General features: G+C 44.5%; 1 protein-coding gene across 4 annotated transcripts; it reads right to left on the bottom strand.

The window, feature by feature from the left end:
- Positions 1–267: 267 nt before the first annotated feature.
- Positions 268–8,481, bottom strand: rbpms2a (RNA binding protein, mRNA processing factor 2a). 4 transcript variants are annotated; one of them, XM_053864901.1, is made up of 8 exons: positions 8,106–8,481; positions 6,056–6,133; positions 5,011–5,049; positions 4,243–4,305; positions 3,206–3,356; positions 2,710–2,873; positions 1,687–1,759; positions 268–1,329 (listed from the first exon to the last, which is right to left on the bottom strand). In XM_053864901.1, exons 1-7 carry the CDS (start codon positions 8,157–8,159, stop codon positions 1,694–1,696), a joined length of 615 nt encoding a protein of 204 aa, XP_053720876.1. In that variant the 5' UTR covers positions 8,160–8,481; the 3' UTR covers positions 268–1,329; positions 1,687–1,693. The 4 variants fall into 4 exon arrangements, with proteins under 4 accessions (XP_053720876.1, XP_053720873.1, XP_053720874.1 ...); XM_053864898.1 differs by having other exon boundaries at positions 2,725–2,873; positions 8,106–8,308; XM_053864899.1 differs by lacking the exon at positions 1,687–1,759 and having other exon boundaries at positions 8,106–8,308.
- Positions 8,482–17,416: the final 8,935 nt, after the last annotated feature.

Here is a 17,416-nt window from a genome sequence, read left to right as displayed (position 1 = left end):
TGCTGCTGGTTGTGTGGAGACCAATCACTTAAGAGTCCCAGGAGACGCATGGTTGGCTGAGCAGAGTTACGTGTGCGGAAGTCCACTGCACGCCAATGAGTCAATATCTTGCGACACTAATGTATCGTGAGTAAAAGTTGGTCTGCATTATTGATGGCAACAGCTTGATGACCACAGTACATGCCGCATGTTTGTCATTAAAGACTTCATCAGCCAGTCGTGTTGCTTGTACGAAGAGAGGGAGGAAAAACAAGCAGATGGCAGAAATGTAATGCATTCAATTTTTTATTCATAAGATGGCTTTTTAGCATCTTACGCACAGCAGATACAAAGACAACATGTTTCTAAGTCACAAACTAAATTTCTCCATCCGTCTCCGCCTTTCTCCCTCCCATTCTGAAAAACAAAAATCCACCATTTTTTTTTTTTTTTTTTTAAACATTTGTAGTCCAGTTTCACATTCTGAAAGATCGTTTTACAGCAATCTCATTTTAGCAGAATGGCATACACCACTCTCTGAATACTTCCATTTTTGACAGATACCCATTTAAACAAATTGCACTGTTCGGTAAAACTACTTCAACAGGATTATAATTGAAAACACAAGAGACTACTCAACATCCAACTTATACATGTTCATTACTAGTTGCACAAAAATGCATAAATATCCATTTACATAAAGAGGACAAAGGTCTGCGCTCTTTTTGCTCAAATAATGACACTGATATGATCATAAGGGCTGGGATTGTCAGAACATGGGGATGCATTCACAGAGTCCATGCGAGATAAGCCATTGACACAACAGCCTAGCTTTCACAGAGGTAAGACCAAGCATCTACAGGGAAAAGGAAACACGACGCTGTCTAGGCCGAGGTAAAAAGGCAACACAAACACTAAGGAAAGAAGGAAAAAAAAAAAAGAGGATACACAGAACTCTGCGTTTCTAAATTCATGCCAAAAAAGACTTCAACATGCAATGACGGTTCTAAACCTCCCGGGAGCAGCAGGAAACCCCGGCGAGGACTAGGTTAACAAAAAGTTTTAGCTTCATTGTGTCAATATTTTCCTCAGCAATGATGTTGCACACGGCTCGGCTAAGCTTGCTTGAGGTTGGGTTTACGTAAGTGCTGAGATGGTACCACAATAAATTGCCGTGGGTGAGCTCGGATTGTCGACAGCAAGATTGTTTCCACTTCTCCCAGAGACAATTGGGAGGAGACATAAATACTGTTTATAATAATGCACATTAGTCCATTAAATAAACTTGTTTAAATTAATGAGGAGCTCGGTGGCTCACTTCAGCTGGACAAAGGTGTGGTGTCCGGAGACCTGCGGGGTGGGAAACAAAAAAAACACAAGTCAGTCAAGGGTTTAACGTGGCGTCAGAGAGAGCATTTGAAATTACTTTTTCCTGACAGTTTCCACAAAAAAAAGTGTCCAGTTGAAGGGGCCATTTTGTTACGGTGACTTCGCTACATGCAGTCATTTAAACGCTTTGAATTTGGAACTGATATTTTTATTTGCCACGTTTGATGTTGAAGCTAAAGTCAAACACAATGTGATCCTCTACAATGTGTTCCTATGTCAAACCCTGTTGCCGTGATACAGTGATGTCAACGAAAAGTGGGGGCCGTTGGTCAAAAAAAAAAAAAAAAAAAAAAAACTATTGGACAAAAGGTTACTCACTAAATATCTAACAAAACTGCCGGGACTTCCATCCAGGCTGGGAAGTCTCTGAGGGAGTAGGATACCAGCGCATCTAAAGAAACACAAAAACAAATCAAGGCGTCGGTGCGTCAATTGTCAATTTCGTGGCGTTCGCTCATAAATATCAGTGAAGGAATTTGAAGTGCAGTGACTAACGCTACGGCTGTGTAGCTCATGGGGTCGCGGCTAACGTAGCCAGCTAGCATTGTGGAGTCAAACTCAATATTTACAGAGTGACCGACTCAGTTTACAGCTGACAACGAAGGCTTGTGAAGACACTTCACCCATCATCACGCTTCAATTTTAAGTCTTTGCAACCGCTTCATCGCGATATTGGACCTCAAGTTGGCACCTCTAGTTAAGTCCTTCAACGCTAATGATTTCTCTGCAAACAGCCAACATTCCTCAGGTGCCCAACAAAGCTATCCTGCAGTCGCTGCTTGCTTTGTAATGGAGCACTGCTCTGCTCCTGCACTGGAGGAAGTCTGCTCACGATGAACTTTGTCTGACCCAACTAAATAAATACGGCCCATTGCTATTGTTACACAAGGCATGAAGCAGGTGGCTACCTGGCGTCAGTACATACTAGTAAAAAAAAATGTCAAACTCACTTATTCAAATTGAGAATTTTCTATACATTGATGCCGAGCATCTTCACACAGCCCTGTTATGGTCTCAGCGAGCCTTATCTACAGGCAGAACGGTACGTTTAAAGCTGCAGGGTGTCGGGGACGGCAGAGAACTCCTTTAAAGGGAAAAAGCTTTCAGTGAAAGACTAAAATAGACGACCACTTAGGGGCTGCTGGTTGTACGAGATAGTGTGTACTTGAACTCAATGTTGGCACAGAACAACATTTTCCATGCAGCCACACAATATAGATGTGCTATAAAGGATTCCGGCAGCTCGATATGTCTGATCTCAGCATGTACTCCACTACTGGGACGTCATACGTTCCCCACTAGTCATGAAAGAGAAGAGTGAAATAAGAGAGAGACACACACCGGTTGCTCCCTCACCTGGGCGTGGAGGGCTGCAGCAGCGGCAGCCGCCGCTGGGTAAGTGAAGGCGGCATGAGGGAGGCCTGGGGTCAGCTCAGTGGTGTACAGTGGGTAAGGAGTCCAGGCATCAGGAGACGCAGGTATCAGTGCAGCCCCCGTCAGGTCATCTGATAAAAGAGGGGGGGGGGAGGAAGAGAGCGCTGACTGTCCTGACCTTTGATAAGGACTGATTCACAAAGCATGCTTCAGTAGATCTGAAAGTGGCCACTGAACAAAGCCATAAGGAATCAGGCTGGAGTTGAGGTTAAGGGCTCGGCTGAGCTGGATCTGGAGAGGAAAGAAGCTGAGCTTGAGATGACATGCATGTGGAGGGTGAATTAGACGGCTGTTAAGTCCACAGACGACCCCTTCCTTACAACACCCACAGAGAGAGAGAGATGGTCAGAGAGAGTAAGACGAGAGGTTGGCAAAGTGCGAGTGGCGCAGCCGGACAACTTACATGGGTCCCGTGCAATGAAGTGTGCTCCTAGAGCGGGGTGGATATTTGTGGGGTTCGGTGTGGCCATCAGCTTACTCTTTGCCATCTTCGTATTGGCTTTAGCAAACTCTAAGCGCAGGGTCTGGGGGTTTTCGGGGTCAAAACGGATACCCTGAGGGAGAGACGCAGGAGGGGGAGGAGGAGGAGGATGGGGAAATATCGTAAGGGAGGTGGGCTGAGTTGGAGGGACTCGAGTTCAGTTGTCTCACACGACCCCTTTTCCTGTCGCCATGCATCAACACTCACACAGGGCGTATCCTTTAGCTTGAGCGGAACACTGCAGCGGCTTCTGATGCCAGCCGTGACTTCACATGTGTTCACCACTGAAGGATACGATCCTCGAGTGCCTCAACATGCGTCTCATCCTCTTGCCTGGCTACATATAAACACTGCAGCGGGGGACAGATTGGCCCGCACCGCATGAGCCAGGCAGGCAGAGGAAGGAGACCAGGAAAAGGGCCGGCCAGACTCCACTGTTATTGGTGGTTGAAACCTGCTTGTGTTTTTGTGCCCTAAGCATTGTGCTCACATGCAGGTGAGTAGACTTCTGGTGTGTGTGTCTGTGTGTATGTGTGTGACTGCGGGTGTGTCTAAGAAGTGATGCTGATAACAAAAGAAGCTAAGCTAGTAGAGAAAAGTGTTAGATACTGCCAATGTGGGCTACTGGGTGACAAAAATGAGCAGTTATACTAGTACAGATGTGTCCAAATCACGCTACAGATGTGGCTATAGAACAGGTATTACGGTTAAGCAGTGATATGCAAAATGATGGAAGCTACACCAGACTGAAGAGGGATGTGTATCAAGGTCAAAGTAAACTACCGTAAGGCTACAGGATTCTGGCCCATTTCCAAAAATGCCATTCCCTGCCATTGAATTATAGAAGACAAAATAGGGTTGGCTTCGATGTATTAATCACTTTCTTGTAGTTTATTTTTTTTTAGCATAGGAGCGTTAGAAAAGACACTCAAACAAAAGATTAAAAAGTTCATCCTCACATTCAGAGCATTTTTTGCAGCTTCGGCTCCAGAGCGACTGTCGAAAGTTACAAACCCAACAGGCTGAAAGGAAAGAAAAGATTAGAAGAGGCTTTTTCTGGGACCGACTGCCCTCAACTCCAGCTCTGGGTGGTGGAGATCTGAAGAACATAGAATTATGTTTTCGATCACAGATCACTGTCAAATTCTATTTTTGAAAGATAGATCTGGTTGCCAGTCGTCTTGCTCACTGTGCTTTGATGACTGAAAGCTTTAGATCCAATATTTTGTGATTCACTTTCCTGTCAAAACGTCAGTTCTGTTGCCTTCATTTTAGTGTAGCAAACGTGTCATGAGAACTCGTGTTACCAGTGATTTTTACGGCAATAAAAGTCATGTGTCACTTTTATTACTGAATGTGTGAAGAGGGATAAATGGTCAGTTGTTTGGACGTGTATATCATCTGAATAAATACTTGCTAAATAAATAATTACCGCCTGGTCCACAACAATATTTCAAAGTCAGCGCCTCTTTAAAATAATAAATATTGCTCATTGTATTCCTACAGTTGCAGTACTGGTGAAAGTATTAGCTTTCTGCATGTTTTGCCAGGTCAGTGAACTGACACATATCTTCATCTCCTGTGAATTTAGAGAAAGCCAAGTCCTCGCACAAATAAAGCCAAGCCATTTCTTTGGACTAGGTTTCCACCATTTGACTTCACTTTTCACCTGAAGACAGCAGCACAAGTGCAGAGAGCAGTTCCTACGGTGGAGGGAAGAATCTCACCTGTTTTGACGTTAACTTAATCAGTGACCCTTCATAACCCTGCAGAGAGAAAAGACAGCCAATTATCCTGCGCCGAGTCACATGCGCCAAGTCAGGCATGAACGCCTCCCTCAAGAAAAGGAGCCTGCTGGAGTGCAGTCTCTGAGCTCGGTAGCCGACCATCATATTTCTGTCACTTTGGTTTAGTCTGGACCAGCCAGACACCAGTATCGCAAACAGGAAGCACTTCAGGCCCCCATTAACTGTAGTGCTAACTCATGACATTGGGATCAAAAGAGAGTCAAAAGTGCTGATAAACCGCTTCAAAGGTTAACTCTCTAAAATAAGGCAGCGGTCATAGGTGGGTGTAACAGAGAGAAACAGGGCGAAGGGACTGGATTCAGACCAGGGAACACACGGCAACAATGAGCAGCAGAACTTTAAAATGAGTCAAACATTAACTACATTTAAAGCATATATATATAGAGCAAGTAAACTTGGAGACCGAGGTCAACGTGAACGCGGAACAAGTATTACATTCGTGAAGATCGAAAATGGAGGAACTGAAATCCTGGTGGGCGAGTGGCCCGGAGAGGACCGGCCGGCCAATTGGGCAGGCTACTCATTTACACATTCCACAGGCTCATCCATGTGCAAAGGATACCACTTCCAATTTGGTTAGTTAGGACACAGGTGGGGGGGTGTTTATTGGACCGGGGTTCGGTCAAAAACAGGGGCTGCAGGAACAATGCTGTGGCCTCATTTCCATATATGCAAACTCATTAATGAGCTGGCCTCGCAGAAGTTCATTTCAAAACAATCCTGATAAACAGGCAAAATATCGCTCCTTTAAATGGACTTCAGCACACACAACGTCAATAGTATTTAAGAATTTTTGCAGCACAAAAAAGGCAGCAATCACAAATCACTCTGTGAACCTTTTTCTGTTCATATTTACAGGCATTTCACCATCATCAGTAACATTCAGCAATTGGTGTTTACTGTGCAGCTAAATTCACTAAAAAATAAAATTAAAAAAAGGCCATTTTCATGTCTGTTTACATACCTTGAAGGGTCTGAAGAGCAGATAAAGCTCCCGGGGCTTGATGTCGACCGGAAGGCCGCTGACAAACAGTGTTCGCACCTGTTAGTTGACAAGAAAAATAAGACGGACGACATTTATATATAAAACAAAATCAAACCGAAAATGGAATCGCCATGTCTAGAGACTGAAACAAAATTTACATTGTGACCTCCAGAATCTATCATTTGAATCGTTTTAAATCTCACCGACAAAATAATGCAGTAGCAAGTGAATGTTCTGAATTCATATAAATCTGAGTCCCGGAAAAGCAAGAACCACTACAATTATTTTAGCAACAAATTGCGCCACTTTAACTCGATCTTGATCTGCAAATAAACCTCAGGATTCTAAACAGAGGCACTGATTTACAGATCCACTCGGGGCCTTTTTTAAAATAAATGAGTGCCTATTCAGCAGGAAAGAGCAGCAGAGTGGCTCTTCATGCAAGACCCCTGAATGGTCAGTATCAGACATGAAATGCCGGCACCGCGGCCGAAGAAACATTGCGGTACACGAGGCCCATTAGTTCTCCGGTGGGTGGGGAGGCCCACAGTACAATGAGGGCTGCCAGAGCAACAGCACTGGACAACACTGCACAGCGTGACACCATTTCCTTCCTCTGAACCCAAATGGCTCGCCGGCATTTTTCAGGTGCCGCACAGCAGCACTTCCCAGTCCCTCACAAGTCAGCACGTACAGTAATCCAGGGCCGAAGCCAGATGAAAACGCTTGGCCTCATCCACTACAGTTTGAACCCTCCAAATGACATCACACTAAGACAAACGTCAATAAAATAAAACTGACAAGCATGAACGCCGCATTCTCACGTTTCATCAAACCAATACCGCCTGAACTCAACAAACTCATTAATTTTGTTTATACATTCTCCTGCTGATAGAAGCATGCCAAATATTCCAAACACCCCCACCACCTCCTTGCTCAGCTATGTTGTGTATAAAATAGAATTCTTTGAGGCGTTTAATTGGGCAGGCAAAAGGCGAGCGACCGCACCGGCATCGGAAAGATAATGGGACAAAAGAGGAGCCGCACAAGGCCCAGCAGGACTCCTCTCAGCACCACCACACAATGGGGAAGTAGGAGGATAAACCTCCAACGCCGTAAGAAGTCACACTGTCACAATTAAGATCCATTTAGAGAAACTGTTTCTTATGTGGCCGTTTTTTTCCAGTAAGGCCTTATTCATAGACATTTTTTTGTAACCAGCAATATGACGACATTTATGATTATGTACGGCAGCATTTTATTTGAATATTAAGTTTAGGTTTGAGCACATTTACAGGACAGAAACACTGGCGAGTCAAGGTCAGCACGTAAAAGGCGAGGGCCAATGTTAAACACAATGATCTTCAGCGACAGTTTATTGCAAGAATGTTTTTGCTTCAAGATGAGATTTAAAATTTCCAACACGCTCTTGTATTTCCTCTTCATTAGAACTAGCTCACGAGTCAGTTGTGATAATACTGGACAGGCGAGAATAAACTTGACTAAAGTGAATTTGTATTTTATTCTGACTTAGACTTTCGTCATGATTGTCGTTTTCAAACGTTGAATTTAAACATGGAGAGCAATGAACGCCAATAAAGAAATACTTTTGAGGAAAACAAAATATTTTTCTTCTTATATATATTCAGATTGTATGGACGAAACGAGAAGGCCGCACTTTTTTTTTTCCAGAAATGTGATCATATAGCGAACACGCAAACAGAAAACACGATGCGAATTTCATTTAAACGGCTTGAAATATGAAGACAGTTTTTCCAATTCTCGACTGGCTCTGTTAAAGCCTTTACAGCTGAAGATAACGTGGTATTAGAACATTTAAATCTGGTTTCAGTCGGACACGCCAAGACCATGACGTCACGCTGAAGCGCACTTTAAAGAGACGCGGTTCATTTGGAAGAAAATAACAGGAAGGTCAGCTGACGGATAATCCGAAGGACAACGGTGAGTTTTCGCTTCGACACATTAGACACACTTTAAAGACAGGTTGCCCGACTCGGCCCCAACTCACCTCCTCCTCGATGGCGACATTGTTGTTGGGCTCCGTGTCGGCTTTCAGACTCATGTCGAGCGCTGCTTCCACACCAAGTCTTCGGGTTCCTCTCTGCCAAGTGAAACGTCCCCACTGCGCGCCTGGCTGGAGCTGCCGCGCAAGTCCTGCCGGGGCCGCCCGAACTTGAGAGTGGTGTCGCGGTGAGGTTTGGAGCGAGAGGCACTGCGGGAGAGAACCATGCACGGCAGCCCGGGGAGAAGCCGAGGGTGGGGACAGGTAGCAGAAGGTGAGTATCGGTGCTCCGTGTGTGTGACGGTGAGAGACGGGGGACAAGTGTGTGAGTGTGAGTGTGAGAGAGTGAGTGCAACACTGGCGGCCTCTGCGCTCACATCTACGTCCTCAGCTGTGAGAGAGTGCAGGAGGAAGAGTCCCGCAACTTTTCTCTCCTCCTCCTCCGCCTCCTCCTCCTGCGCTTTTCAATTAGGTCATCAATTATGTCCCGCTCGGCTGCGGCGGCTCATCAGGCGCTAGATCCGCCTCAGCTGTTGCAGGACCCCGCCACAGGCCCCTCCCTGCCCGCCTGCCTCCCCCGTCACCATCGGCCTCTCTCGGAGTGGGGCCCACTCTCCGGACATTTGCGGACTTCCATACAATACAAAATAAAAGACACACACTACTAGAAATGACACAGTTCCTTTCCATGTGTTTGACTTGTGATGCAAGTGCTGCGGGTCCCACTACCTCCAGAGCTTCGCGGCGTACCCCCACATGTACAGCAAATACTTCCTCAACTACTGCCACTACCTCACTAACACATGCTCACTAACACTTGTACTGCCAGTTCTTATAATGAAACAACTGCTAAGCCTTGTACTTTCACGATGACTGTAACAGATATCAAGGATTCACTTAGACAAGAAATGCTGTGCTAGAAGTACTTCCACCAGGGCCACAAGAAAATCCACCTGTCTAGTAATACAACAAAGAAGTAGTAAAAGTAACACAACTATGAAAAAAAGTCTGAATAATGTAACCGCTTTCAAATGTTAAATACTTGACAAGAAATATATCAATTCTTCTACTGTTACTACTGCTACCTCGACAGCAAGTATTTACTTTAAGTCACTCATTACTGACTTTACTCTTACTGTAGTTCCAGTAGAGCCGGCGCTAATTTACACGTCACAACACTATAAAATATTTTCAGGAAAACCACTTCCTCTACAGGTGTTCCATGTCACCTACTACAACTGTCCACCACTAGAACAAATTACTTAAAAGTAACAATACTTCTAAGAGGTATTCCAATACAATACCTATCTGAGAGAAAGTACTACTTCAAGCAATTTTGCATCCTACGACTGCAAATAATTTCATTGAGTAATTCCTCAGGATATATTACTATTATGTACTGTACCACGACAAATACTTCCATGAGAACTGCTCTCACCTTTGGCAATACACATTTACAATGAATGGTAAAATAACTACAAGTACTAGTACTATCATGACAACTTCATGAAAACATCTATCACTTCTACAGACAAGAAAAGCAAACGTGGTTCCATAGGAAATGAGAAATACTACAGAGATCTACCACTTACAGTACTACATATACCTCTATGAGGCTGCTGTATCAGAGCTACAACCTTCACGTCTTAAAACTGTAATTCTACTCCCTCTATTTTGTGTACTGCTACCCTGCCGCTCATTCTTATAATACTGTTAGTGGCGGTGAAATTCCTTCTTCTGTGGGCCCACCCTGTGATGTTCCCGTGTCAGACTGGAGCGATGTCGGTATTGTAAACACAAGGTTACAAGACAGTGTTTTGTGGAACTTCCTGTTCACATTCTACTCCAAGTCTTTAGCGCAATGTTCCACATCCGGATTTTTGTTCTTATTATCAATGTGCAGTGATTATGGACTGTGTATTTTTTTGCCTCCTGTGTATTTTTTGCGAGCTCACAGTCTTTTTTTTTGTCTCAAACGCAAACGTGTTACATTGTTGGGATGCAGAGGCGGAGAGTCTTGGGGCCTCGCTCTGGACCTGAGCCCAACATGAAGTGTGTTTCCTCACAATAAGGCGGCTCTCAAAGGCCAGGCGGCTTCCTGACTTTGTATGGAGACACAATCAGACCTGCTGGCTGAGGAGGGGGTGTGGACGACGGACATATTGTCACGCTGTACGTCTTTAGTCATCTGATCTAAAAATAGTGACGCTACACCGTGTTTTCACCGCCTCTCTGCGGGGACTGCATAAAGGATGCAAAGGGTCCATGAACTGGGGAATACGTCACACGTTTTCACGATCAAAACACCAGCATTTATTCATTTTGAGAACCTCTCTGTTGTTTTAAGCTATTTCCCATTTGGTGGGGAAATGATCCCAGTCTTTGCTCTTTGTGCGCCGGCATTTGACTAACACTCTGGTGTATGAAAAATGAAGAGTAGTGCTGAGCGATCATTAATTCATTCACACACAGCAGTCAGTGGCGTGATGCTTGACTGCACACGTGGCTGTCTCTTCATGCTTCACATCCACCCACTCCAAAGGCTTGAACTCCGTCTACAAAGACTCAACTATTGTGCTCCTCCCAAGACAACGGCTGGAAAAGTCACATCCACAAGCACGATAACAAAAAGCCTATGGAACACTTTTTAGTATGTTATGTTCATCTTTTAATGGGAATACAAGGCAAATGTATTCAACGATAAAAGAATCAATAATCTACTGCATTGAATTGGAAGGTAAACATGTAAATTGAAGATGATATTGTCACCAACTCCCACCGATTTCTCTGTTTTATAGAACACCAAACCTGTGTTGAAATATCTTCAATCCTGGAACAGCACCGCCTTTAATCTCTGAACTGGAATGACTCAAGACTCTCATTCCCCCCCCACCCCCACCTCATGTGTTCTTACATTATTGAACACATGAAACACTGAGGGGGCATTTAATTTGTTTCTACAATATCTGAAGGAGCAGGATGCACTTTAAAGAACTACGAGTCACAGATGCAATGGGCCAGTTTCCATCAAAGATAGAGAAGAAAGAAGCCCAAGATAGAACGATGCGGACGCCGCGGCCGAACTATGTCTTATTCATACGTCTCCCACGTTTAAAAGGATATTTCAGTGTCATTGAAAGTAAAAGGCAGTCGTCCATGACCGATGGCAACTTTACATAAGTCAGGGCTCAACCTTTTTTTTTTCCTCTTCAGCATCGCATTTGGATTACTTCTAACAAATAAAGCACCATTTTGTCAACCTTGCTTTGAATGAATAACTCTGGCTGTCACTCCACGCGGAGTGAATCTGATTATAATGAGGCTTCGCACCTGCGTTTCAGAGTCTTTAGTCTCATAATACAATTCGGGCTGTCAATAAATACATGTTTTAATCTCAGTTAATGGCAGTAAAGTTGAGCTAACTCACGATTAATGGCGAGTTAATCTCACCTTGTATATATATTCTGTCTGTAACTTAAAGGAAGATTTTAGCAACAAAAGAGTGGCCACCACTGCATTCATCACACAAACATTTGTTTACTGCAGCGACCCAACATAACAGATGCAGTCAAGACATCACCTCAGTGGCACTGAAAAGGCAAGCTTCTAAAGCAAAGCAAAATCTTCCTTTACGCTGCATAGAGAACAATCGATGAAAGTTTTCACCCAATCCTTGTCAATAGTGGAATATCAGAGTCCTCTCGTGCTGTACTGGGGCCATGCGCTGAAGTCGCCCGCCTCCAAGGTGCCTCAGTTTGACGTCTAACTTGCTATGAATAAATTGTGAGAGTACAATTCCCAAAACAGCCTCTGTCTCCTGTTTTTACCTCACCACCCGTCTCAAACATTGTTTACCCCTCCGAAGGCACGACACAGACATGTCTGCTCCGGAACGCTGCTGCAGCATGCGCGGAGAGAAAGTTTGCTCTCATTATGAATATTACAGCAGTTTGGACTCGAGTCTGCCTGACGCTCCCAAACTTCTTCTGGCTTTTGACCTCTTAATACAAAATAAACCAGCTGCTGCTTCCTGCCTCCAGTTGTTGATGTCCGGACTTTGTGGAGAGTTCAACAGTTTGCTCTGAGTAAACAGCCGCCGCCATGTTCCAAAATAAGGAAACGAAAAAAGTCAATAATTTATGTTCGCCCTGTCTCCCAAGTATGATTTCTGAGAATTATGTTCAGAAGGTTGCTGTTTTGTTTTGATTTGACAGTGTTATTTAATAGTGTTTTGCTTCACCTCTGATGTGCATGACAGCCCCATAATGCACTGCAACAGCGCCCAAGATTAAGCTGACTAACCAGGACAGTCGCAACACAAGTGTTATTGAGCGTTTGTTGCACTTCTCTGCTCATTGTTCGACAGCTCCACATGGCTTCTCATTCCTGTTCATATTCCATGGACATCACATGCCTGGGTTTGGTGGATTTGGAACTGGACTCTGATGGGAAATCGCTGGCATTTTAATCACGTCTGCCACCTTTTTCAGTATTTTTGAGTTTGACCAACGCATCTAAAATGGTCTGACCATGTTGAAACTACTGTCCACTTGCCTGCACTACACACCATCAACATATCAAAAACAAAATAGGTCTTGTTTTCAACCTCAACATGAAGAGTGCATGTCCCAACCACGAGGAAAAGAATCCAGTCGTTTCCTGTTTCACAGAGACATGCTGTCCGACTATTAACTGCATCCCACGCAGACACACTCACCAGGGGACATGGAGAAAATATACACACACAATCCAGTGTGAGAGTAATAATTACTTAAAGATGTTGTCCGGTTTACAGCAAGCGAGACCACAAACTGATCAGGAAAGGCCAACGCTTCTGTCCAGTTGCTTCATCGTATCATGGCATGACTGACTCAGATGTGTGGTACTTGCCGATTCGATGAGTTCTGCGATGCACTTCCTGTCAGTCGACCTCAAAGACTTATGCTTGAGAGTCAATGGCTCAGGACTAGTGTCTTGTCCAGCAGTTGCAGGCACGTGGACTCAACCTGACGCGACTCCTTGAGTCCATCTCACGCCCAGTGGAATTGAACCTCATGGGGAACATTTCGGGTCTAGCGCCATCAGTCGTGAAACCCTGGAACTGCACCAAACATAAGAACAGAGCATGGCGTTCACGCAGCTGAAGTAAACCTTAAACTAAGTGGGGGGGAAAAGTACACTTTCTCATACTTCCACTGGTACCATTTTCAATTTCATATTATCACTAGAAAAGAACACAGAGAGCGCAAACCTCCATCAAGTTGCTTCAGTCTATCCCCAATACAATCTCCCAATCACAATGAAGTAACCTTCAAAAAACAAACAAACAAAAAAAGGATCCAAATGGCATAAATGCTGAAAATCGGTTAAAGAAAGAAAAACCCGTCCATAACTTTCCACGTTATTTTGAAGACAGACAAACAAATAGTGGCAGTTGTCCTGTACCTAGATTTTCACTGAGGTTGCTTTGATTTAATACACTTTGCGGCCTGATGCCAGGGCTCTGCATGTTGCTCATGCTGCCAAGGCAAAGACTCACCTGTACTGTGAATCATAACACTCAGGATCCCCAACAAGACACTCCTTAAAACATTGAACAACCTTACAGCGGAGGGTAAAACAAGATGTCTGGGTGTACATTCTATTTGCCAATAAAAAAGTATAGCATGATCCGTCATGAAATCAGACCTCCCCCTTCCGTCCTCAAACACCTGACAGAAAGCACGACTGCACGGCTCAGAAGCCCTGGATAAGCCTCATGTTTTATTTGCGAAAAGCGGCCCCATTGTCCCATAAGTCACCTCACACAGCACTCTTCTGCTTCACGCCACACTGAGCCCGTCCGACTGCGTTAGCGTCACCTGCTGCTAGAGCACTTAGCTTCGGCGCTCCGTGTCCTCTGTGGTGCTGCCTCGCATCCATTTGGAGGTCCTCTGAAACTTTGCGGGTTTTTCCAGCCGCACACATTGGTGACGTCTGGTGAATACTTTGTCCAATAAATACTCGTCTTCATGAATACATTGAAGCTAATGTGAGTGTCATGAATAAGAGGAGCGATTACGCTACATTCTGACGCCCACCAAACGGTCCGGCGACATCGCGGACAGATGAGAAATATACTTCAGGACCTAAGGAAGACAAGACGCTTCAGTTTATGCTCTTCATCGAATCATGAGAAAATATACAAACGCATCTCTCATGCTCGTGAACTGAACGAGCTGCGGGCCATATGTATGGACGTCATGAGGGAGGCGCCTGTCACACTCCTGCCATAGGAGCTGACACATGCATCCCTCACACACGCCCCATTACGAGGTTCCAGGTGTGAACCTGAGTGTGAATGGTCGAGGGCGGCAATGGACTGGTGGGCCGTCTCATGTCTCTCCCCCTCATCTCTGCTTGCACAATGATGCTGGAGCCAATCGCTACACATGAAGCATCCGATGCTCAACAGTCCATTGCCATGACAGAAATATGGCTGATCTGAGAGTTTTAAATTTGATAAGCAGGGTTTTTTTCCTCTCACATTATTGCAACATATTCTGTCTTTCAAAATGAAACACAATTTGTGCTCATACTTTGTGTATTCTAGTTGTTAGTTTTTGCTCATCTGTCGAACTTCCTACTGACAGCCAGGTGTTGTTGGGGAGTGACCATAAAGGACACGATCAGAAACTAGAAAGGCACTCAGAGAGCGCAAACCTCCGCCCAGAAGCCTCAGTCCGCCCCCAACACAGTCTCCCACTGTTAAAGAATCCTTTTTAAAATTCCTGGATCTAGACGGTGATCCGGATCACTCCCAATATTTAATCATTTGCTCCTTACATTTCACACATTTCCTGGAAACGTCATCCAAATCCATCCATGACTTTAAAGTTATTGTGAATACAGACAAATAAACAAATAGTGGCAGTCGTCCTGGACCTAAAGATTCACTCAGGTAGCTTTGATTTAATACACTTTGCAGCCTGATGCTAGGCCTCTGCATGTTGCTATTCCTGCCAAGTCAAAAGACTCACCTGTACAGACTGACTCATGTGACTCTGGACCCCCAACAAGACGCCCATTAAAACATTTAACAACATTATAGCTCAAGTTATTTTGAAGACAGACAGACCAATGCTTTCAAAAACATAACCTCCTTAGCAGAGGATGATGATGTTAGAGGGATGGCTCAAGTTTGGCAGAGTTAGGGAGGATAGACTCATGGGGGGGTGTGCCAGGTGACAATGGGGTTGACTGATGAACTGAATGAGGATCAGGAAAGATGAAGATGGGTGACTTCCAGACACTCTCTCAAACACACAAACTCTCTGAGCGGACACTTGGACTACTGTGAGCAACCTGTTGTTGTCGGCTGTGGTGACAGCTGTAATAGTTTAAAAGCGTTTAAAAGATATACATGAAAAATATTTCCAATTTACACACATTGAGGAATGGAACACGAGTGAAATGTAAAAATTAAAAAGGTAGAAATAAAAGCCTTTCAATAGTTTTTTAATTCTATAGATTCTTTACATATTTGTTCAGCATATATATAAAATCTTCCAGTACAATAAGTAAACTAACTCTGGTCATTGAAGTCACATTACACCACTGAGGGCGCTGGATATCAAAGAGCTTCAAGCAACTTTTACAAACATTTATCCTTTCTCAAACAGATTGATAAGGCTCATGAATCTGTCTGTAATGAGACTGAATATTGTCCACTTGAGGCCACCGTATTCTGCGACTGCTCTTCGTGGAGCAGTGAGCCTGTGTGGATCAGGCTAAAATGAAGAAGGAACAGGTTTCTTTCACTGACTACACAGGCAGGGAAGGATGCACACGGTCGAACAGCGCAGTGAGATCTTCAATGTCACAAAGCTTTATGTCTTGACAGCAAGTCCAGAGATTGTGATAATTTATATTCAATTCAAGATTCATTTTTGTTGCTCCCCATATATGTTTTTGTGCGCTGAAATCATGTGCACACATGCATCTTAGAGGGGACGTTGCTTCCAGAAGGCAAAGATCAAATTTCTGCTCTATTCCCATGATGGAATGCTGAGGATCTGCACCCCACTCCAGCGACAGGGGGGCGGGGGGGACACCGTCACACACACTCACACCTAGGGACAATTTCATCATCAATTAACCTCTGTGTTTTTGGAATGTGGGAGGAAACCCATGCACACAGAGGGAGGACCTATAAACACTGAAAGGTCACAGGTATTTTTTTTTAATCACATTTATATACATTGTTTGTGCTGGAGGTTGCGGGTATGAATCTTGCTCATGGCAAACAAAGATCATGCACTTGTGCACGGCTAGTTTCATCTCCCAGCTGAACGTTCCTTCTCACCTCAGAATTCAGCTCCAGGCCAACATCTGGCAGAGTGAGAAACCGATCCTCATTGATCAGATGCTACAGCAGTATTTTGTTTCAGTGATGAACGTGGAGGTGACAAACACAGATTGTTTAAATCAGATGGTTTACATCATCAGTCTCAGTTGTAAACATCAGCAGCTCCTAAATCCTTCGCTGTCGTCCCTCTCCAGACCAGGCCGCGGTGATAAATGCTAGCAGTCGGTGGCTCACATCTGGACCGTGAACAGAATGGCTTGTTCCTGTTGTGCTGCCTCCTCTGCTCAGCTGAGTGATCTGCAGGCGTCTGTTACGGCCGTTCCTCAGTTCATAGTTAGTTTATGCAGTGAGCAGGGCAGTTCCATGAAGCAGGGTAAACACCCACGAGGAAACTCCCCCAACCACAATTGCTAAACAGAGGAAACACTGGGAGGAAACCCCTGCTCCAGGATCAGCTAAATACTTCCCTTGATGCAACCATTCGATAAAAAAACATCTTCTGCACACTTTGATAAGATTTCAGAATGGCGGTAAAACCTATTCAATGAAATGAATGACCTAAACGCATTGGACAGGAATCACTGAGCGAATGAAGTGAAGGGAAAAACAAACACTTCCAGAACATCCTCCCACAGCAACAAGGTCCTCACTTCCTGTTTGTGTTTGGCATGCGGGACATGGAGGGTTGTGATGTTAGAACCAAAAGGGCAAGAGATTCCCAGCTTGCAGACGCTGGTGGGATGTGAAGCTTCTCGACTGGGACGCTCAGTGGATGGAAAAAAAAAGAGGGAAGCACAGAAAATGAGATAGTGCTGGAGATAGAGATGAGAATGAATGTCACATGGCGTGTAGCGTGACCGGAGGGGGTCGCACAACTGTGAGGAAGACCCCTCAATAAGTTACAGAAACTTTGTTATGGTCAAAGCCACAGCCAGCTTCATTGCAGTAGGAATGCTTGTGTTCAAAGTGA

This window comes from Synchiropus splendidus, chromosome 5, assembly GCF_027744825.2.
Source record: "Synchiropus splendidus isolate RoL2022-P1 chromosome 5, RoL_Sspl_1.0, whole genome shotgun sequence".
In the NCBI taxonomy this organism is placed as follows: domain Eukaryota; kingdom Metazoa; phylum Chordata; class Actinopteri; order Syngnathiformes; family Callionymidae; genus Synchiropus; species Synchiropus splendidus.
This window is presented reverse-complemented; position numbering and strand designations above follow the sequence as displayed.